This window comes from Urocampus carinirostris, chromosome 4 (genome assembly GCF_059441175.1).
Source record: "Urocampus carinirostris isolate Australia breed hairy pipefish chromosome 4, RoL_Ucar_1.0, whole genome shotgun sequence".
Taxonomy (NCBI): domain Eukaryota; kingdom Metazoa; phylum Chordata; class Actinopteri; order Syngnathiformes; family Syngnathidae; genus Urocampus; species Urocampus carinirostris.
In genome coordinates, this window is record NC_142352.1 from 3,405,570 (window position 1) to 3,429,446 (window position 23,877).

General features: G+C 39.0%; 1 protein-coding gene and 1 pseudogene across 3 annotated transcripts in view; both read right to left on the reverse strand.

The window, feature by feature from the left end:
• Positions 1 to 17,561, reverse strand: part of LOC148366672 (AP-2 complex subunit alpha-2-like) — a 28,131-nt gene extending 10,570 nt beyond the window's left edge. Inside the window, exons 1-15 of one of the 2 annotated variants that reach the window (XM_088333482.1) lie at positions 17,318 to 17,561; positions 15,424 to 15,492; positions 15,189 to 15,331; positions 14,143 to 14,336; positions 13,939 to 14,068; positions 12,324 to 12,425; positions 12,144 to 12,252; positions 10,468 to 10,618; positions 8,876 to 9,044; positions 7,142 to 7,279; positions 5,852 to 6,034; positions 3,884 to 3,981; positions 3,585 to 3,816; positions 1,975 to 2,142; positions 1,802 to 1,888 (exon numbers count right to left, since the gene is read on the reverse strand). In XM_088333482.1, the coding sequence (XP_088189608.1) occupies positions 1,802 to 1,888; positions 1,975 to 2,142; positions 3,585 to 3,816; positions 3,884 to 3,981; positions 5,852 to 6,034; positions 7,142 to 7,279; positions 8,876 to 9,044; positions 10,468 to 10,618; positions 12,144 to 12,252; positions 12,324 to 12,425; positions 13,939 to 14,068; positions 14,143 to 14,336; positions 15,189 to 15,331; positions 15,424 to 15,492; positions 17,318 to 17,384 (2,040 nt within the window). In that variant the 5' untranslated portion in view covers positions 17,385 to 17,561. Of the gene's footprint in view, positions 1 to 1,801; positions 1,889 to 1,965; positions 2,143 to 3,584; positions 3,817 to 3,883; positions 3,982 to 5,851; positions 6,035 to 7,141; positions 7,280 to 8,875; positions 9,045 to 10,467; positions 10,619 to 12,143; positions 12,253 to 12,323; positions 12,426 to 13,938; positions 14,069 to 14,142; positions 14,337 to 15,188; positions 15,332 to 15,423; positions 15,493 to 17,317 lie in introns of both variants that reach the window. The other variant, XM_088333481.1, reaches the window with a different exon arrangement.
• LOC148366673 (UDP-glucuronosyltransferase 2C1 pseudogene) overlaps positions 7,528 to 23,877 on the reverse strand; it is a 457,271-nt pseudogene continuing 440,921 nt past the window's right edge. Inside the window, exon 3 of the transcript XR_015850231.1 lies at positions 7,528 to 7,661. The product of XR_015850231.1 is annotated as a UDP-glucuronosyltransferase 2C1 pseudogene (transcript). The remainder of the gene's footprint in view (positions 7,662 to 23,877) is intronic.

The window sequence follows — 23,877 nt, forward strand, 5'->3', positions numbered from 1 at the left end:
TCCCACTATCCTTTTACAACACCTCTCCACTCATTCCTATCACCAACAAGAGCTCTAGCTTTCACAATATTTAGACTTCTTTCCTGCAGTGCACTCATAACACCACCCATCCATGTCAATGTTGACAAATTGAAAAAATTATATTTTTGTTTTGATCTGGTTTCTGTATGAGAACAAGTATGACAAACACTTTAAGCATTTTCCAATCCTGTAAAAATATGTAGATTAAATATTGCATTTCAACTGGATCTGAGACAAGAAAGAAAATCATTTGGTTCCTCTCCTGTGACGCCTTTGTTAGAGGCGAGCTGTGCCGGGCCTAAGCATGTCACTATGATTTGATACTCACAAAAAACAAAACTAGCACAGAAAAAGCACTTTTCTTTTAAAATCGAAAAATCGCACGTAAATTGCAATACTGGTCCACGACTAGGGGATGGGCATTCTAAGGGATGGGCAGGGCACCCTAATGATGCGGCAGGGGTAAACCAGTGAAAGCTGTCGGGCCCTGCTGTTGAACAAAAGAGTGTGTTGTGTCACCCTGACCCGAGTGACATGGCCGCTTTCTTGTGTCAGTTTCATCTGGAGGGACGAAAGCATGACCAACTTGGGTGCCGAGGTGCTTAACTTGTTTGGGTATTTGGGTTGGCCATGGTCCAGAAAATTTTTGTGTATTTTTTTTTTTTTTTTGCTACTTTTTCCCATTTTATTTTCTTTATTTTTGTATGTGTTGTCTTGCTGTTGGTCACCCCTCTCGAAGGATATGACCAGGGTAGATAGATAGATTGTCTGAAAAATCACAATTGGATTTTTTTGCCAAAATCGTGCAGCCCTAAAAGTGTAATTTATCAACTTTCAAGCAACTCACAACAAAGTGCAAAAAATATGAACATTTCGAGTTAATATGCAATTATTGGCCACAACATGAGGTACACCATTGTTAATTTATTGGCTCTCATGCAGTGTTTCCCATACATAAACTGATTTTAGCAGGCTGGGTTTAATTGGACCTGCCAGAGGCTCATAAACTTGCATTATGAAAAAATATAATAATAATTTAAAATATATACTGTATATAAATGCAAAGTTAATCATAAGAACGTTTAGATTTCTCATATAAATGATCGCAAATGCCATGGTGTGTGCTACATATCTGTAAGTTAGAACGAATCTTGGTCAGTCAGCCTCTCCCCTGTGCTACAGAGCGCACTCTCATTTGGTTTTTACAGTGTGTATCCTACCCCGCCTGCACTGTGATCAGATGGCAAGGTAAAATGTGACATAGACAACCATCCCGTTTTCCACAAGTTGAACATTTTTCAACTCTCGGCAACCATGAAAAAAGGTTTAGCACTGAGCGCTCATTGCAGAAAACCTGCCCAGTGTCACGTCACGCTGCCGGCGTGCTAGAACAATGTTGGATTCTCTGGACTATCCTGGATGTACTGATGCATTTTTTGCGGACATTCAACTTATTTGATGACTGCTAGAGGAGGTAATTGGTGAGCTACACCGGCTTTATAGTTTCGGTATCTTGTTTCAGACTGATCATGATTTTTCTATGATGAGTGACTTGAAATGATCAGCATATCTTGAGTCCCAAGAGTTTAAGCTGTCCTATGATATATGGCACAATGAATTTCATTGATTGGTGACATCATACAGATACGGATTTGTTTAGGAACAATCGGGGTGGCCGAGACCCTCCCCCTCTGAAACTGTACACCCACCAGGGTCTCACAAATTCTATGGGAAACACCGTCACGAGATAACACCATTGATCATGCCAAAACCAATGTACCAAGTTGCCGACAGACAGCGTGAGAGGCAGAGAGTGGGTAGGACGAGGCCTGTTGGCAAGTGGCGCCATCATCAGGGAAGGAGAGGACTGACGGAGTGTGGAGGAAGAAAAGAAAGCGTGAAAAATAAGCTGAAGAGACAGAAAAGGAGCACTGTCTAATTTACCGAAGTGACGTTGGTGTCGTTGCCGTTTTCACCGTCATTGTGTTCCGCCGAGCCGTTTACAGCACGCTTGGTGTCGTCCATGCTGGGCATGTTGCCGGGGCCTTTTTTCTTCTTCAACTTGGCCAGAATGGAAGACTCTCTCTCTGGGAAAGGAGGCATTTCCTCCAAGACAGTGGCCTGCAAAGCCAAAAAAGAAAAAAAGATGTGAGCATAAAACAAATCACATTGAGATATGTTAGCATCTTATCTGAGGACCAAATGTGGAGAACTCATCAGTCGTGATATAATGCTGTAATCCAATATGTGGGGCTACTCCTACTGGTGTGCCTGCCCTGGCCATGTGGGGGCAGTACAACCCCACAGCGAAAATTGCTGCTTCTCTTATTTTCTTAATAATAATCTTACTTTACATTATTTTTCACTGAGTTTGGTAGCTGGAATTTATGCAGTTTACAACAAGTTAAATTGTAATAAATAACCAAAACTAAATATAAAGTATAAAATTATTACTTCTATGTTTGTCATACTTTATTTCTATCTCAAGAGAGGAACTGTATGTAAAATTTAAAGACTTCTTTCATGAAAAAAAATGAATTTATATATATATATATATATATATATATCCATTATCTTGTCCTCGGTAGGGCCAAACGAGCCTTACATGAAGGGAGCAGACATATTTGTTCACCATCTTGCTGCTATGGGTACCCAAAAACCTAAAAAAAAAAACATGGGAAAAAAATGAGAAGAAAAATGGTGCGATTTGGTCACTTTGAGTCTCCGGGGGTAGTATTCTTTCTTGTGCTTTTTGGCACTTGTTTTCAGCTGCACAACCCTGTGCAGCAATATCTAGTAGTCAAACAAAACACAAGCCAATTTTAAAAGAAACAATGTCAAACATATGAATAAAAAAACTATAAGATAATTTTCCAACAATTCCTTGATCTGCTTCGTTTCAATATCTATTTATATCTTTTGAGTCTTTACCACATGTTTATCCTAGATTGCCCCATCAAATCTCTTTGTAAACAATTTTCACTACAATCATATCAAAACTTTTATAGTATGATAATGGATTTTTTTAGTGTGACACTTTTTTTGCTTGCAATGAAGAATGTTTACTAGGTCAAGGTGGCTCTATTTTGATCATTTAGCAATGCAAGGAAGCATGCTTAAAATTCCAGGGTTGTTTTATTTTGATTATTGAACGCTTGCAAAGAAGAATTTTAATAACGCCAGGGTTGGCTTTTATTAATGATTATTGAGCATTTGCTGTATAGTTGTAATGCCAGGGTTTTTCTATTTGTGATCACTGCATCATTGTCATTGCTTGCTATGTTGCTGTTCTGGATTTTCACACCCTTTAGGGTTTATCTGCTTAGTGTAACTTTAACGTTTCTTATAAAAAGAAGGGCTCTCTTTAAACCTTTCTTTAGAACAGGCTAGAAATTGTACACCGTGATGGATTTGTATAGTCCTCTCTTGTTCTTATTGAAAGTTCAAATTGATTGGTGCCTTCTCTTCTTTTTGTGAGTGTCTGTTAAACCATAAACTATTCTATTCAAATCTTGGCATTGCATTGATGTTTGTGTCTTAAGATCTAAAAACACATAACACACCAGGATGTCGGCAGTGGCAATGCTGCTGAGCCTCAGGTACTCCACAGCTCGCTGCTGCAGCTCCACGTCGGAGTTTCGCATCTGGCTGTCCGAGCGCAACACTTCCTGGATGGTGGCCTTCACCTCAGGGAACAGGTTGATAAACTTGATGTATGCTGACAACAGCAGCGCACGTGTGGGCACCGAGCACAAGTGGAACTTGGAGTGCAGCAGGTTGAACTGAACCAGCGGGCTGAGGAGGACCCACATTGAAAAACATCAATGGTGCTTCAGTTCCTGAACGGAATGAGAGTTCGTACCTGGAGCGCGGATCTCCGGCAATAAGGTTCCCAAATTCTCCCAGAATGTAGCCACCCACTTTTACCAAGTTCTCATGGCAGGCAGGCGCTTGAAGAGCCTGGAGGGAAAATAGAGCGTGAAAATTGTGTTTGGTATGCATGGCAGCCAGGGAGAATTGTAGTCATCAGCAGAGCCCCAAAAAAATAATCGACTGCTCTCTACCCAGTCTGGAACACATTGTTGGCACGAGCGATATATCCATCCATCCACTACCTGCACCGCTTATCCTCAGTAGGATCACGGGGGTGCTGGAGCCCATCCCAGCCATCTTCAGGCAGTGGGCAGGGGACACCCCGAACTCGTTGCCTTAGAATATTCAATCATTAAGTTTCCAGCTGCTTTTCACCACTAGAGTCTGGGGGTGCTGGAAGCCATCCCAGCCAACATCGAAATAATTATTTTTCCCGTTTTACAAAATATTTGGTTCGGTTTCAGGACATATGTTTTTACTGTTTGTAGATATATTTTTTCAGTGTTTTGGAAATATTGCATTCGTTTTTTGAAATATTTTTATTCTGTTTTCAGAAATACATTTTTATTTTTCAGAAAAATAGTTAATAATTTTTTTGTTTGAAAAAAAAAAAAAAAAAAAAAAAAAACATGCAATCTTCACACAGAGAGACCAGTAGTTGGGATTGAATCCAGGCCTTTTTATCTGTGAGGCTGGCGTTCTATCCAGTCAAACATGGTGCTGCCTCTTGTACATGTATAGGAAAATCTATAACCCTATTTTATTTCGTCTTGTTTTGCACAACGTTGCTGCTAATGTGTTTGCTCTATTTTCTGGTGCATGCACTCACAAATTGGACCAATCCCCAAACACTACCATGTAAATATTTTCTATTTTTCACTCATATTCTTCTTTCAAATCCTATTTTTTTAATTTCTAAGTCTTTTATGGCATGTTTATCCTGGAGTGCCACTTCTAATCTTGTTGTTATTGCTCATATTTTATGTATTTTATGTAGCACTATTTAAATACTCTATACAACATGCTACAGTGGGTATTAGCACGTCACATTGGGTATTTGTATATTGTATTCCCTTTGCTTTATTATTGTATTGTTCTCTGCGAAGGGATGCTGCTGGAAACCCTAACCCTTTCCCTGCAGGGATGAACAAAGTATCTATCTATCTATCTATATTTTAACTAAATTGTACTGTCTCTAGGTCTGTTTAAGATTTAACTATAAGGTTCGGTTACTAATATACAAAAGTTTCCATGGACTTGTCCGTTCCTATCTTTCTGATTTGATTTCCACCTATTGTCCTAGTCAGAGCATCCGCTCGGAAAATGTTGGTCAACTTGTGACTCCAAGATCCAAGAAGAAATCTGCAGGCTCGAGAGCGTTTTCCATTCTGGCCCCAGTGCTGTGTCAAGTCAAGTCATTTTTATTTGTACAGCCCTAAGGAATGCTTTTCCTCCTGAGATAAGATCTACAACCTCAGTTAAAGTGTTTAAATCTAGATTTAAGACACACTTCTATTCTATAGTTTAGAATTGATGCCGACCTCATCCTTTTTCCCCTGGTTCTTTGTACTTATTACCAATATATACTGTTGATGTTGACCACGTTCTGTGTCTTAAGTATTTATCTATCTATCTATCTATCTATCTATTGTTACCCAATGCAACATCTATTGCGGCCTGGTAATTCTGGAAGGGGTGTTGCCACTTTTGAGGCCCTTTCTCAAGGTTTCTTAATTTCCTCATGTTGAAGTTTTTGACTTTTTCCTTGGCCCCATGTAGATTTCAGATCAGAGGATGTTGTAATTGTGGCACGTGCAGTCCTTTGAGGCATTTTGTGATCAAGGGTAAATGAATTGACTTGACAAGACAGCACACTGCATTGTAATCAATGAAAACAATTCTTATAATAACACAATTCTATTCTAATGCAAAATCTGAGTCACCAGTCCGGGCTCACCTCAAAAACAGTTTTGGCGGCGTAGCCCTGCACGTCGTCTCGGTTGATGACGATTTGGATGACGCGATACCACACCTCCTCACTGACATGGTCGCCAGCGATGCGGATGAGATTGAGTATTGTGTCCACGTACCAGGTGTAGTCCACTGCGTACTTCTCGGCCAAGATGGCCACTTTGAGGACCTGCAGGAGAGCAAACTTGATAGAATCAGCTGATGTAAAACATGCACACAACCCTAATTACAAATCAAGAATTTGAGACATAAAAATGACACATTTGTAAATGTTTGACTATTTATGCAATTTAAAAAAAGACTACATTCATGCAAAAGGGAAATGTGTTGCATAAGTGCATAACCAGATAGATACTTTATTTATCCCCGGAGGGAAATTCACATTTCCAGCAGCATCCCTGAGCTGAGAACAATACAATAATAAAGCAAAAAGAATACAATATACAAATACCCAGTGTGACGTGCAAATGCCCACTGTAGCGTGTTATATAGAATATCTAAATAGTGCTACACAGAATACATATAGCAATAAAATTCGGTAACCACTCTTAAAGTTAAGAACTGACCAGAAGTTATCACAAGGGCCTAAGTTTTAAAAATTACTGCTGTTATTATTGGTTTGATTAGAGTTTAAAAAAATAAAATGAAATAAAAAAGACTACAGGCATCTTAAGAGGAAAACCTCAATAACAATGATAGTTCAAGTTTTGCAATATTATTAGTACTATTAAAAAACTGAAAAATAATAATTGTAGAGGTTTTCCCTGATTGGCTACAGAAACCCCTTTCAGATTTAATTCCCCCGTATGTTCCGGTCTGGAGCCTTCGCCCTGAAAATGCTGGTCTACTAGTGATCCCAGATAAACATAACTTATTCTCCAAAAGCCAGTTAAAGTTTTGCAACATCAATACTACTTTTAAAACAAGATACCTTTAATCGATTTCCTACACACCAAAGCTTTACAAAATTTTGCTGGTTGAGTAAGAAAATCCTGATTTTTGTTTATTTTTCCGTTACTTTTCCTGGTCTTTTGAAATATCCAGCCAACCCTTTTTACAGGCCCAAACATTCATTTAACAATAAAAGTACTGCATAATGTACCCATTAATATTTATGCTTTACCAATTCCTACACTCTTAAGGATTGTTTAGCCAACTAGAATGCAGAACACAGTGCACGATAAAAATGGGAGAAGCAGAGATACCGTGCAAGTGAAAAGCGTTATATCGAGGGATTACTGTACTAATTTTGATAGCACAACAAAAGTCGACTTACAATCTCCTCTCTGATGGAGTAGTCAGCGTTCTCCAGGTAGCTCAGCATCTCAGCCACAATCTGCTTAGCGTTGCTGCGATCACACATGGCGTAGAGGAGGTCCACTGCACGCTGACGAACGCTCACGTCTCGCTCAGTCTGCCAGAAAAAGTTTGGGAACACATCTTTGAAGACAACAAAGAATGAATATGGTTTTTTATCATTTGAGGGTTATTGTTATCATTAACCATGTCTCTTTTAGGATACAACAGAGGTGCTCATGCACCCTTCCATCTACTTTTATTTAAATTATTGCAATTTCTTGTTCTCTGGACCCCCACTTTTATTTCATTTGTGGGAGGTTCGGGTTCGCGCCCCGGCCGAGTCATTCCTAAGACTTAAAAAGTGGTCGGCGGCGCCCTCTGTTGGCTGCGGCTGCATCGGCTCGCTACAACGGGTCAGGTGCAATCGACATTTCGTTCTATGTACATTGTTACACAGAATGACAATACAAGGAAATTATTATTATTATTATTATTATCTTCATTTTGGATTTTTTTAATTTGATGCTTTTTCAGGCTTCATGCAACAAAGATCACATCATAGAGTTAACAAATCACACTAAAATAATATAGGAGATAATGACCTGAAACCCAGGCATCAAAACCCCTCCCCTTATTTGTTAACTCTTCACCTTTTACTGAATTACATTTTTGTCTTTCTCACCTTCACTTTCAATTTTTTTTTTTACCACAGGAAAAAAGCCACTACAATTATGCATAATACGATCACAAATATTGTATCAGAGCTTCAAAACATCGAAAAATGTGTATGAAGAGATTTTTCAGATTTTTTTAAGTAAAATTTAAGAGCGCCATTTTTAAATCCAATGTGGTTCTTCGTCAACGTTTAACCGGGGCGGCAGTAGCTCAGGAGGTAGAGCACTCGTCTTGGGATCAAGGGATCCCAGTTCGAATCCCGGCTCGTCCGTGTTACATGTCGAAGTGTCCTTGGGTAAGACACTGAAGCCTTAATACCCCCAATAGGCAGGTTAGCGCCTTACATGGCTGCAAGGCCGCTATTGGGAAATGTGGAGCACATTGTAAAGCGCTTTGGGAAGTCATTGACTTGAAAAGCGCTATATAAATGCAAATCATTTTCATTTCATTTCAACCGCACATCATATCTTCTGTTACTACACGTGTCCAGCAGATGGCACTGATGCACCATAAACGACCATAGAACAATAGACATAGTAAACAGGGTGGATGTCTACTAATGTGACATGTAAAATCTTACCAAAACAGCGAGTGAAAACATAAATTCATAACATTTTACTGCATAATGAAGTTTAGTGTAGTTTATAAAATTATTAAATGAAAAACAAGAGATTTTATAATTTTATGGTCTACACCTCTAAAGGGAGATTATATTGCACTGTGGAAACATGTGTGTCATCAAAACAGTGATCAAAAATACAAAATAATATTTGAAGTGCATTTTTTAGGGTTGAATGATTGCACTTAAAGTGAAGAATTAATGTACTTTTTCAAAATCAGGGAAAGAGAGATGCGGACAGGAAATGATGCTCCAAACAAAAAAAAATCCCCCATTTAAATTAGATGGCGAGAGGAGGAGTAACACTATATGATTTTTTTTTATTTATTTTAGCCGAACTGTGAAGACCTTTACCAAATGATTGAAATAAATGGCATTTGGAGTTGTATTGGTGCAATTACTGAAAAAGTGACTTACCTTGAGCGCGTTGATAACGGTGTCAATGTGCGTCTTGACAGCTTCGTGGGAGAATTCGGAGCAGGCCAGAGTGCACATGCTCTCCAAGGCAAGGTAGCGCAGGTTGGTTTCGCGGTGCTGCAAAAACTGCCCGAGCTGGTTGCACGCTCGCACCAACAAGGTGGGCTCGCTGGGAGACAAAATTAGAAAAATGGTTTCTTCTTAGAGCAGGGATCTCTTAACACATGGCCCAACATAATGATATGGATGCTTCCTCTGGACTAATTAGTCAGGAAGAACTAAAAGTACACAGTTAGATGGTCTTCTGCCTTGCAATATGATTTGCGAGCTACTTCCTGGTTTGACCCAAGGCAGTACGTACACATCACAAACTATACATTTTGACAAATATGCCTATTCGATTCTTCATTTTTTGGAATCATATCACAGATTTTTTGATTTAAATTGAAACACGGGGCTACCAGGGTGGTAAGGGAGATCGTCGGCGCTGTTGAACTGAAGCTTAAAGGACATTGGATGCACCTTGCACATAACTTATGGTGAGTTTCTGCCTTTTAGCCAAGTTTGTTAAACATGTTCTGTTTCGTCCCTCCCGACCGCGAGAGGCAATGCTTTAAGCACCGCCTCTGGCTTCTGTACAAGACTCTAAGAACCGTAGTTATATTTGTAACTTTTGTTTTACATGTTCGACCTTGGATATGAACACAAGTTGGCCGTATTTGCTTTTTAGTGTCTTTATACGTTACAGGATGCGACCATAGCTTCCACCAACGTAAGATTTAATGTTAAAATACATTATTTTGTGAGAAGCCACATTTAGAACATCCATGAATCCATTGTCTGCACCGCTTATCCTCAGTAGGGTCACTGGAGCCCATCCCAGTTATCTTTGGGCAGTGGGCAGGGACACCCTGAACTGGTTGCCAGCTAGTCGCAGGGCACACAGGAATAGACAATTTGCTCGCTCATTTGCACCTAAGGACAATTTGGACCAGCCAATTAACCTAACATGCATGTTTTTTGGAATGTGGGAGGAAACCAGAATGCCCGGAAGAAACCCACGCAAGCAAGGGGAGAACATGCAAACCACAAACAGGAGGTTCGAAACACAGCGTAAAAACAATACATTATTTTGTTGTGAAGCCATATTCAGAACACTTCTTGTTAAAAGTTCCACTCATGTTCACAAAGTTCAATGATAAAGACTATGACTATTAATATACAAATTTTAATCAGAATAGTATTAATTGGAATTTTCCAATCATGTATTTTGTTTCCTAAATTTCTATTATATGCGAAATATAATTTTATGTATTTAGTAAAGATTGATTTTTTTAATGTTTTTGTATTCTAAGATCTTATTTGTGTAGAAAAAAATATATTTTAGAACAGTATAATGCTTTTATCTGAGCTTTTCTTCATGAAACCCTAATGCGACCAGGAAATAACGGCCGCTAAGTAAATCGAGTATGAGATCCCTGAATCACAGCAAAAACGGGACCAAACTATCTCAGCATCCGTGCTGAGAAAAAGCTTAAATATGAAAGAATTAAAATGTAAATGTAACACAACAAAGCAAGCTTTCTGTGAACCTGTCATGGTGGATGATGAGCGAAATGGCTTCGAAGAGAACGGCGTTCTTGGCGTTGGAATGCTGAACCTTCTTGGACTTGGGAGGCTCCTGAGCTTTGTTCAAAATGGTCTCCAGACATTCTGTCAAACGACTTCGGAGCGCCGCATCCTCTGTGGACCACAGCAAGAAGAACGTGAACGTATTTAGAATATTGTGTTTGAATAAAACTGTCCAGTCACACAACTTTTAATGTCAAATATATTTATGTTTTACGAGCTAAGCGATCGTTTCTCATAGCATCGTAAATTGTCCCAAAATTGTTTTTCCAGGAATAATTTTGAACAATGAAAATTGTAAAACCAATTTAATCGACTTGATGATTTAAGGCTGTAAAGGGAATTGCTTAATTTTTATTTTGTTAAATTTAGAATTGAACTTGGTGGTTACCAAATTAACCAGGAGGGTGCGCTAGAGGTCTACCACAAGAATAAGTCTAAACTACTCTCAAAGCCAGACGGTTTCTGAAGTGAATCCCCTGTTCATGTTATTTTACAGTTAGTTTTAAGATATGAATTTTGTTCATTAATTTTACAAAAAAAAATTGAACCGAAGTGTAGACACAAGCAGTATGCACACTACGATTTATCATACAATTTATTTCTACATGCCAAGATAAAAATCGATAAAACAAAGAAAACACAAGACAAACCCACGTTTGTTGTTAAATATATGGTGAAATGTGAAAAAGAGGAGAGGAGTTCTCCAGCGATTGAAAACAATGATGAATAAACGACTTTAAAATAGTCAACGGAGCGGATGATCAAAGATTATTCTTTCATTGTTTGAGTCCAACTAAAACGAAAAATAGAGTGAAGAAAGGTACAGTAATAACAAACAGCAAAAAGGCAAAGAAAAAAAATAGTGCATTAAAAAAGGTTCACGTTAATTTAAGTTACAATAACTAATTTTAAGTGTACAGTAAGTGCTTACTTATCATCAACGGTGTCTTGTGCCCCCGCACTCTTCAATCACCACCAAACATACACTTCCGTTAGCAACTGCCAACTAAAATCCTCTTATTTATCCTAATGCTGTTCTTTTATGTTCTATTACTATTTAAATGTGTTTAAGCGACCGGGAAGATTTTCTTAATAGCTATTTAGGGTTACCCTGGGGGATTTTGGGAAGCCGTGAACAGATTAGTTGGGTTTCAGTGATTTCTAATGGGGAAAATTAATCCCAGATACGAAAAATTCTAGATATGAGCGAATTAATCTCGTATGTAGGCGGGAATCTGCATTTTTTTTTCTTTTTTCTAAATCACATAGTATTTAGGGCAGTCTACGACCACTACCCTTGAAATATTAGCTATCTAACCATATATTTTTATCCTGGTTTTTATATTTTCGGTCTTTAATACGTGTTTATCCTCAAATTCCATGTGAATTTCATAAACATCGTGTAGTTTTAAACCATCATCAATGACAATAAAGACAATTCTACGCTATCTTAAAACTTAAAAAATAGTCGCAGGGATAGCAGTTTGTGTGGCGGCTGCTATATACATGTATTCATGCATTGCAAATAATTTTAACTATTAATCCCATTAACTTGATATTGAGAATTATGTGATAATAACATCAGATCCTGCGTGCAACAAAGTAGCGAACACGTTAAGCATGAAAGGTGAAATACCAGGCGGAGGGTAGCACTGCAACAACCTCAGCAGCTTCACTGACAACCAAGGCGCTGCCACAAAGTAGTATGTGTAGTCCTGAAGGTCGATGGAGGCCGAAGTCACAATCTGAACAAAAGTTTTTTTTTTTAATAGAAGTAACTTTTTTCTCCTCCACTGAGCCAACAAATGTAACTGACCCTGCTGAGTCGGGCTACCGCCAGCGACACGGACGTTTTGAAGTCATCCGGACTCTTTTGGGCCAGCCTGCTGATGAGGCTGGTGGCTGCTGTCACCACGCCCTCCAAACCAGAAAGAGAAACAATCAAACGAAGCACTGATGCCACTCAACAAACCGAACCGGGAAATACTAGAGCCCACAAGTAACATTACCAAACTGTCTCAGAAAATGTGAATATTGTCGTAAAGTTATTTTTTTCTGTAATGTAATTAAAATAAACACAAAATATCATACATTCTAGATTCATTATAAATTAACAGAACTAAGACTATAAGTCTTTTATGTTTTTGCTATTGTTGATGGCAAAATCTTATTTATCCCATCACGAAAATTTGAATATCATGAAATAGTATATTAGTAGGCTATATACATGCAGGAGTAATCAGAAAATGAAAGGATTAATCCATATATGTCATCTGTTTATCTATGGCCCCATGGATGAAATATAATTACAGTACTATGAGAAACAGCCCGCAAGCCACAGCTGCCTGCTGGTATTTTCCAAGCACCAAAACTAAATTCCCCACAATGCAACGGTACCCCGCAAGGTCAATGCAGCGCAGCAAGCGTTCAAGATATTCTCCTTTTTAAGTTAATGAAAGAGCCACAACAAAATATTGATTTATTATTCTAAAGTAGGACGGGTTGATTATCGGCAACAATATTTAGGAATTTGCCGGATATCAGCATTTTTTTTTCAGGCGACAGGCTGATAATTTAGGCTCAGATGCAGCCGAGCCTCTCTCTACTGCCTTCTGTCTCGGTTGCCATTTGTTTGGATAAGCGACTGGGGACGGAGACGCTGAACCAAGAAGAATAACATTAGATCGGACTAATCAAAGGCAGCTCTGCTAACTCCTGAGTCCCGACATGCCTGTGAATCAAAACTGCTGATGATTTTAAGATTTTAAAAAGTCTGTGGTGGAAAAAAAATGTGTGTGGATTTAACATACAAGGTGTAATTAACTTGTTTTAGGAAAGCATGGTAAACACCATTTTTTAAGCTTTTGCAGCAAATTAATATTGGCTCCAGATTTTGGTTATTTAACTCCTACTGATTCTAATAATCAGTATTGGCCCTGAAAAACCCATATGAGCCGATCTTTAGTACAGGATATGTGATATTTCATTGACGGAAGTTTGTTTTTACTCTTGTTTATGTTTTGCTGAGGCTGGTTTCGGTTCAATTGCTTATGTGCAATAATTTCAATGTTTTAGTAAATGTTGAACCAGTCCGGCAAGTATAACATTTGTTTCTGTGTATTTGACTTTGACAACCTTGCACTAAACTTTATGCATCATTTTGTGATTGGCCCTTCATCCATTTGACTTGACACCCCTGGACTAACCCAACCAATTCAATTTGAATTCTCAGGCGGCTAAAACCTTAGATTAGTGTGCGCGTTAACGTTGCTTTGAATAATCTGAATATTAGAAATAGTCCCTCTCTGATCAGATTACTGCCTGCATGTAAACGTATAAAGTGATAGCAGACTCATTGGATGTAGTAGAGAAGCTAGATATAGAACAGGCCTAGTCTAGACCTAGCCTCACCGAAGGCCAAAAATCCTTACCAGGTGCTGGTCGTTGAGCAGGTGGACCACCCTGGATGTCCACTCACCTATGGGCACCAGGTCAGGTGAAGTCTTGTTAAGGCGCAGGAGGCAAAGGGCGGCACTCTGCTTAACGCTGTCCATGGTGTCTCTAAGTCATGCACGAAGCAGCGTGACAATTTGAAAATAATCTCCATGGCGGGGACCACCGCAAAGACACATTACCCAGCCACGAGGATGCGAGGGATGTCGGTGGCAAACGCCTCGGCCATCTCGCGGCTGCCCACGTTGGCGATGCAGTGGAGCGCCAGGTTCATGAAAGTGGGGTTGCGGCTACTCAGGTCGTTCTTGATGGCGTTGTTGATCAGGCGGATCAGGTCGCTGTTGGAGTTGACCAGCACCGAGATGAACAGGTAACCCTGAAGGCAACATCGAGCAAGATCAAATAATTGGGTATGTTTACATGCAGGCAATAATCTCATTGGGAAACGTAATATTGTCAGTATTCCAATTAAACCATGTAAACGAGCACAATAATCTGATTGAGGTTTTAGCCTGACTGCCACATTTGCGATTGCAGTGGTTGGGATAGTCCCTTAATTTTTCAATTACCAATGCAAATACATGCATTTGTGTCATCCAATCGCTCGCAGTTAATTTTCATCCCTATATTTTATCACGCCAGAGCATTGTGGGACTTGTAGTGCAGAGACAAATGATACATGCAAACTCTGGCTTAATTTCTAAAAAAAAAAAAGGCCTTATGTGTTTTGGTTGATTCATTTGGGATATTTACATTATATGTTGTACCCCCGCGACAAAAATATCACAGATGTGTCCAGCTATATATGGTTGATGTAAAAATTGTGTCCATCCATGTATAATGTATGTCTATGCTTTTGGGGGATTTTTCCTGATTTTTACTAGTCATTAGGTGATAATTCCAATCCTTAATGCCAAGCACCAAGCAGGGGAGCAGTGGGTACCAATGTTACAAGTGTTAGGTATGACTTGACCAAGGCTTGAAACTGCGACTTCACAGTCCCAGGGCGGGCGCCAAACTCTAAAGCTACCAAGCTAGTCTCCAATCGGATTAGACAGAGCCTGCATGCAAACCTAGTCATTTATGGTCGGTATGAAATATAAGAATATATTTCCTTTTTCTTTTTTTTTAACTAATTAATAGCAATGACATTCATTGAAGAGAAAAATGGTCATCTCTTCCTGTAATGCAAATTGAATCATGTGTCTGTGTTTTAAGGCTAGCTTACGATTTGTTTTTCTGTGTACTTGTTAGAACTGAGCAGGTTGACTGCCTCCATGTGTCCGAAGTCGATATCGTGGCCCAGTAGGAAGATGAAAAGCAGCTTGCACACGTATTTCTTCTTGCTGTAGCCATCTAGAGCCTTGTCACCTAGAAAAGCATGAATGTGTTTAATTATTCCTGTTATATTGCTAAATACTGATAATTTTCTTAGCAAATGTAGAACGATTTTCACCAGTTACCTTTAAACTTTGATCGTATGTTGGCCAGCTCCTTATTGATCCTTTTGATCTCTGCCTCTTTACTCTTACCTGAAAATAAACAGCAAAAAGCAAATTTAGATGGCAAAGATCATCACATTCTTGAGGACCAATTTGGGTTTTATTAAAGCCATTGATCATCAGGGTTGGGTAGGGTTACTATAACTTGATTACTTTCAATTACTTTTGGATTACTCAAATACCAAATATGCTAATAAAAGACAAAAGAAACTAAATATGAATACAATTACTACATTTTGTGCAGGCTTGGGGAGTAACGGAATACAAGGAACGGCAAAAATGATGTTGGCAAGCTGTTTGGATTTATTTTCATTTTGTTTCTGTCGCATTTTATGTTGGTTTTGCCGGAGATCAAAGAGATCAAAGCCAGGAGAGAAAGCTTACCACTTGTTGTGAGTCATAATTTTATTCATATTTAGTTTCTTTTGTCTTTTATTGGTATATTTGGTATTGGAGTAATCCAAAAGTAATTGAAAGTAATCAATTTAAAGTAACCCTACCCAACCCTGTTGATCATATATATTCCTGATGGTCACCTCACATTTGCCTAAAATTCCCATAATTGTTTATCAGGAATAACTGGTTTTGGGTGAATATAAATAATAATGAGGACACCTGAAGAGATCATGTTTAACATGGAGTTTATGTGAAAACAATCACGTTAACAAATAGGTAATGTTTGCGATGGTTTAAGGGATTCATTCAGGTAAGTAGAGAAAATCCAAGTTAATATTCAGCAATAGAGATATTTTGCATTTGCGATGTAACACTAGATATATTTAGTTGATCAGTGAGAATGTTTTCCTTTCTTACTTCCACGGTATGCTTTTTCATATTACTCTTCGAACTTGTTATGTTAACATTGTTTTTTGACTTGTTTTGTTTTAGTTTTGTCTCCTAATGTTCGAAGTTTCATTCATCCATTCATATTACAATTATAAAATTACTGATTATGTACAAAGGCAGCACGGCGGTGCAGTGATTAGCGTGTTTGCGGCACAGTTCTGAGGTCATGAGATCGAACCTCCTTTGTGGAGTTTGCATGTTCTTCCGGTGCTTGTGTGGGTTTCCTCCAGGCTCTCCGGTTTCCTCCCACATTCCAAAAGCATGCATGTCAGGTTAATTGGCTGATCCAAATTGTCCCTATAGGTGTGAATGAGCGAGTGAATTGTCTGTCTCTATGTGCCCTGCGATTGGCTGGCGACCAGTTCAGGGTGTCCCCTGCCCACTGCCTGAAGATAGCTGGGATAGGCTCCAGCACCCCCTACTGAGGATAAGCGGTGCAGATAATGAATGGATGGATGATTATGTACACTTTTTCATGCTATTCTAACAATTTGAGATGAGATATTTGATGTTTTACCATAATCAGTAATAGTAATAGAATAAAAGACTTGCAGTACATCAGTTGATTTGTAATGAATACATATGGTATGGCTTTTTTGTTTTTGTAATTGTGAAAAAATAAAGCACTTTCGTCACAAAATTCTCATTTTCCTATCGTCCTAAATATCAAGTGCTACGTTGCAAAAACAAAATATCACACAACTTGGTTGAATTTTAACTGCACTTACATTATTATAATCAACAGAATTTTGTTCAATTTGTGACTTTTGAATCAAAAAATGACAGCCACGCCCTTCGGTGTGACGTCACCAGCTAATTAGCCCGCCGACTAGCTAACTGGCTAGCTAGCTGTCAAAAAGTCATAAACTTGTGCTTTGAACTTTCGAATTGGACTGTAACGAATGTAATACACTCCTTTGTAACCAAATACAACTTTTTATTTGTGAATGGAGTCCTCCAAACTTGTTTTACATCTTTATTTAGAGACAACAAACTCGGGGCAACTTACAGTTCCTGATGTCGGATATGAACACGGCCAGGCCGCGCATTCCATCTCCTTTGGACACCGCCGGCATGTCCTCGCTTCTCTGCTAAGGAGTCACAACCTTTCCCGTTTTTAAATCGCTCAGAATGGGCGGAAAAATTGACGGTTTAACTCTCGAGTGTCACCGGCCAGCAAGCGATGTCGGGTGGCTGGGGTGCTCCAGCGTCCTCGATAGGAGGAAGGAGGCGTATGTCAGGGCCGCGATCCAAACCCGTCAACACAAGACTTCATGTAGGCAGCGTCCCATTTCGCTCGTAAATGCCTTAAAAGATGACCTAAACCATTTTTGATTCATTATGATTTACTAACTGAGGAAATATTATTTTTTTCTCCTCCATTTTTATATCCGAGATTAATTATGATTAATTATCAGAAAATACGTTTAATCCCAGTTTTAATTTCTTACCAACACTCGTAGCTTCATGTGCTAAATACAAAATGTGAAATATCAATCTTGGAAGGTTTTGAATGTGTTTCCTTTAAAAAAAATGTACACACTTAGGTTAAAATATATTTATGGATTCTTGACTTACGGTAATTAGTTAATCCATCCATCCATTATCTGCACCGCTTATCCTCAGGAGGTGTGCTAGAGCCCATCCCATCTAATTAACTAATCAATTGTCGAAATAATAAACAAAGTATACAAATAAATAATTAATTTAATACAAAAATTTAGAAATGTGTTTTTTTAAAATCTTCATATATAATGTGATTAATTAATGACACATATATTTAATTTTATATCTAATTATTTTGATGTTATTGTTTGTTAATGCAACATCCATTGCAGCCTGGTCATCCTGGTCATCCCTTCTCAAGGTTTCTTCATTTTCCTCATGTTGAGGTTTTTGAGTTTTACCTTGCCTTTATGTAGGTTTTAGATCAGGGGATGGTGTAATAATAGTCTGAAGTTTGCAATAATCCGTGGTCTGTGCAGCCCTTTGAGACTCCTGGTGATAAAGAGCTATACAAATAAACATGACATGACATGACCGTGAAGCTTTTTGACGCAAACAGCCATTAAAGCAAAAATATCTGGATTTTTTTTTTATTTAAGAGAGAGAGCCCCACCATATATTTCAAGACAAAACCCAACAAAACCACCAAACCCGTTCTCCAGACAAAAGCTAATTCTTTAGCACATTTTATATCACTGTGACGTTGGATTATTTGATGATTTATATGAAATAATAAAAAAATCCAGAGCCTGTTGTCCTATGTCAACATGAATAAAACATATATGATTCGAGTATTAAGGCTCATTTTAGCTGTCAATTTTGTCTTAAATAATGGTTTAAAAACAAGGTGCAAGCAAAGTTATTGTGTAAAAATGTCACAAAATACTGCAAAAGAGGATACCAACATATAAATAATGGTTTCAAAACAAGGTGCGAGTTAAGATTTTTTTGTACATATGTCAAAAAACACTGCAAACAAGAATACCTTCATTGAGGAGGATTGCAAACGCCCTGTGTATAGCTCCGTCCAATCCCACCACTCACCCAATCAAATCTCTAAAGCTTCTAGGTGTTTAAAATTTGTTATGTGGCTTTTTATCATAAAGTATCTTAACAATGAACACAAATTGTTTAATGAGCTTCCACATAAAAGATTATTTAGTGATTTACTAGGCCGACAATGGAGACCAGGAAGGTTGAAAGCCACAGGCTTCTCTCCCCAGCCAGGAAACATGGCAATAACCAAGCTATAGTTCTCATTTTCCCTATGCCTCAGCTGAGGGATGCGACAAAAAATGACAGTGAGGCTCTTTGAGGAGGGTTTTTTTTTTTTTGGGCTATGCGGCCAACACCCATCGACCCGACCCCCCCTAAATATAAATTAAAGCAATTTCTCTACATATGAGACTAAAAAGAAAGGTGAAATGTAAAACAAATACTATAAATAAAAGGGGTCATTTGCAAGTTAAAAGGAGCCAATACTAGTTGAAGTTTTAACATAATGGTTTTGACAGTTTTCAAGCCCTACGAAATATACACTATCAAATCAAAACAAGGGCAATGTATTTCCAGGTTTGTATGGGTTTAAAAATACTAAAATGAAGGATAAAACATAAAAAGGACCTTTACAGTTTCTGACACAATGAAAATGAGTGTGTTTTGTAGTTGCAGAAATTACAACATCTACATCCTTAAAGCTTTACAGTGCGCATAACATGTTTCAAACACTCGGACAAGTTCTGATGGCATGTCCATACAATTGCATTGCAGTTCGTCAGTTTTTCTTCTTTTTTTTTCTTGGTTCATTTTTTTAAAATGGTTAAACGGTCAAACGGTGTACATGCAAATCTGATATGAGGTATCCTGAGAGGCTGGGTTAAGGGGGGGATTTTTTTACCCACGTTGAGACAAGTGTCTGCTTTGGATAAAGGTATGTGTCAACCACAGCACCAACACAACGTGGATAACAATAATAAAGATGTCTGCATCTGTTCTAAGGTAAGTCAAGATAGTATTTGAGGCAACATATTGTCACTTTGCTTGAGAAAAGTTATTGACGTTAACATCTCAAACATTTGCTAACAGCTCGTGGCCGCATCGTGTTTGTTTACTGGGAGTCTGTAATGTTTCACGGTTGCCATGGCGCCCAATTGGCCCCGCCCATGTGGCGCCAGCTGCGGCTCATTAACAGATAAGGTTTCTGCCTTTTTAAGCTCAGTGCTCTCATTTGTCCTTGGTCAGTCCATCAACGAATCTCTGCCCAGCAAGACGTGGGTTCTGACTCGGTCCGGTTTTCCTGTTTGTATTTCCAGTCCGGCATTGTTCCCGTTTATTTTTGTCATTTTTAATATCGATTTCCAGTTTTGTTCCCGTCTATTTTTGTCCTGTTCAATATTCTCTCCAGTTTTCGTTCCCGTTTTGTTTGTCCTGTTTATTTTTTATATCCTGTTTAAACAGCAATCCTGTCTGTCCGTCCTGTCCGATATCAACCTCATCTGTCCGATATCCCCTCGGGCAATCGGTATCGATCTCGTCGGCCTCTGGCTTCCTTGTGTGAGAACGTCACGTGTTTGGGTCCTGATCATGTTCTGGTTCTTGACAATTATGTGCTAGTTTTTGTATGTCGGTAATCATATGTGACTGTTAGCTGTTGTCTAAAGGGCTTTAGTCAACATCAGATTTCACCCAAAAAACCCAATCCGAGCATTAAGCTCTGCAGTGTGAACCTAGCCTATACAATAGTTTTTGGAGCTTAGCTTTGTTAAATAACCTGTAAATAACTTAGATAACAATTGTTGACAATGTTATGCTGAATGATTCATCCTAAACAATGAAGCACCAAATTAACGGAGAGGCTGTCCTAGGAGCCTAAAGATGGAAAAAAGGCTTGACCTGGGAAAATATGCATCTTGGACTTAGACTGGCTGAAGCTTTTCATTGACCATTTCAACCATGAACTCATGAATAGAACCATCCAATGCATATTGCAGGCCTTTTTGGAGACTTTGAGAATATATCTGGTCTTTCATGGAACATTTGCCATAGCGCTCGTCACAGAATATTGAATGTTGGACTGAGTGAGTAAACGGGGCGGGTTTAGTCATACGTCAATTGCTACCCCCAGGCAAAGGGTGACAAAGCCATCTAGAGCAGGGGTCTCCAACCTTTTTCAACCTGGGAGCTACTTTTTTATGAGTGCAAAGGCAACCCAGTTTGATGTGAATTACTGAAATAACAACTTTCATTTCATAACCATGTTGTTGCTATGTTATTACAAGGTCAGTTATTGGCTGTAGGGTTTAATAAACTCAGTAAACCACTAAAAATAAATAATTGTATGAGAAAATCAGTTTATGAGAAAACCACAATGACCCAGCATTGGTGAACTATTTTTTTAGAACAGGATCGGGGCATCTCAGCAGTCCCTAGGGGGCACCCTGGGCACCTCGTGGGAGAACCCTAATCTTGGGCAATAAATACATTTCCGAAGACGTCACTCACAACCCATCGTACCATCATCCAGTGAAAACAAAGCAATAGCTTCAAGCTATGTTGTGTCGACACGATGCCGACTGCAACTAAAAACGTCCATGCACAGGAAGTGAACAGATTCTCCGGCTGTATACTAAAGATTTGAAACCCGAAAGTGTTTATATGTATTTAAAAGATTAATGATCTGCAACTGTGTGTCATGTTCAAGTCAGGAATTAGTGTCATAGTGATTTTTTGCCTATTATCAATAATTGTAATTCTTATAATAATTATAATCAACCAGTTAGAAAACTTTATTGGAAAGCATCACCAGGAACTCGCCTACATGACCTGATCCCCTTTAAAAGCCTGCATGCACAGCTTACTCGCTCTATGTTTTTTCTGCTACCTTTGTATCTATCTATCTATCTATCTATCTATCTTTACGCATGCTCCAAGAGGTGGTAAGGCCTCGCCTGGGGGCAATGGAGACCAACAAAGCCAAAAGCCACAGCCTCATCTCCACATCCAGGGAACATGGCAAAACCAAGCAATGGTTCTCCTTTTCCCTGTCCTTTGGCTGAGGGATGCAACAAAAAGGGATTGAGAGACTTGTCTGAGGGAGGGGAGGTTCCACCATGCAGCCAACCCCTTTGCCACACACCCCACCTTTGTCTGACCCCAAAGGTAGGCAAGAAAGGACTTCAAAATCAAAGAAATAATATTTCATTTCTGACACGCTATGAAAATAATTCCTGAAATTTAAATGACCGAATTATCTTAACTGGGTTCATGGATCAAGAATTCCATATTGGTTTCAAATTCCTTTCCCCATTCCTGTTTTCTAAGACTACGAGTGCTTGTGTCAACAATGTGCTTTGAATTATTTCGTTTGATTCAATGTTCTTTGTCATGTGAATCAATGTAGTTTGTAAGTATCAAACATGTGCATATTTTATGTGTGTGTCTTCAGTATTTTCCTTCTGGTCTGATCAATCATTATCGATATCAATGCACTGAAAAATCAAGAATTTAAAGCTAAAACTAAAATATCTTGTATTGTCTAGTATTGCTTCCTTCAGGATAAATGCTGGACACAGTATGAGGCTCTGTCGATGTCATGATTACTGATGCCGGTCATCTGAGTCTGCTCCGTTGGTGCCAACAGCCGCGAACGCTGATTAGGTGCTACCTCTTTTTTAAACCCCCGCCTTCCTGACAACACTCATCGGATCGTTTGTGAATCTACACTACACGCTAGGAAAACATTTGTGACTCCTGACTCTATCCTGCCCTGTTCTCCGTCTGATTCCCGTTGCCGACCTTTTTCTAAACCCGTTTAAGTTTTTGCTCCTCCGCCCCGGGGATCGACCTGTTTTTTTCTCGCTGTAAACAACTACCTTCGCTCAACACGGAAGTGCCACTTCCGCGTTCCAGCTATCTGCCACCCTTGACCGACGATCATCGGATCGTGGAAGTCCTTTTCTCCTTATAAGTAAAACTGAGTAAAACAAACGCAATCGGGCCCCTTCTCCGTTCCTGGTTCGTGACAGTCGAATTAAGTCGGGTGGGAAACCATGAGCACTGCCAAATTGGTAACCAGCAAATTAGATTCTGGGTTAAATAAAGATAATATAAAGCAACTACTCTACCATTTCTATTGTCCACACACGCTTGGCATAGGGCTGTACAAACCCCGGAATACTGAGCAGACAAAGAGGACGTTTTATGACCTCCCAATGGTTGGCAGCCAGGAGATTTGTTGTGCGAAAGAAGAAATGTCTTGCCAAAAATCAACACGAAGGAATCCAGACGCATGCAAACTGCATTACAAAGAGTGTTCCGACCACTTCATTCCAGGTAAACGTGGCATATTCATTTGTTGTTGTTGACAGTTCATCTATCACTTGTGCTGATACTCATTAAAAATATCACGCTTACACGTACCCACACATGCTAACATTTAACCTGAGCTTGATATTGTATTATAGGTTGCATTTTAAAGTGGGCTCCAATAAAACATTTATAATCAAACCCTAATTATCATTAAACACATCAGGCTTCTCCTCTAGAGTGGGTACAGAGCAGCCAATGATCTTTTGGTCGCTGTTGACGATTCTCTGTATGTTTTGTAGTGTTTCTTTTTTGGGGGGGAGCATATTTTAAAGCCAGGGAAGTAAGATAACTGCTATGTTAAAATGTTAAGATAATAATCTTCTTATGTTGGTAAATAAGGAAGCTGTTAAGGAGCCATATCAGACATAAGGAGCAAATTAAACCAGATGAAGTCAGATGTTACATATTTTGCCACATAAGATGATGGCTGTCGCCAATGTTCCCTCTAATTTTCCACAGGTCTGAGCGTTCACACAAAGTCGGTGAGCAACGCTTGAAACAACAGTGAGCCACAGCAATCCCAAGTGTGGCAACTAAGTCATTATCAAACATGTCCAAAACTTGACATCACATTACATTTTGCTGAGTTTCCGGCAATGCAAAATTATTTTTCTCTTTTGAATGAATTGACTCATGTACTATTGTAAAGGTTGTACGGCCTACAAACGTCGTTTTTGGGGGCTTATTTTGTCAGTT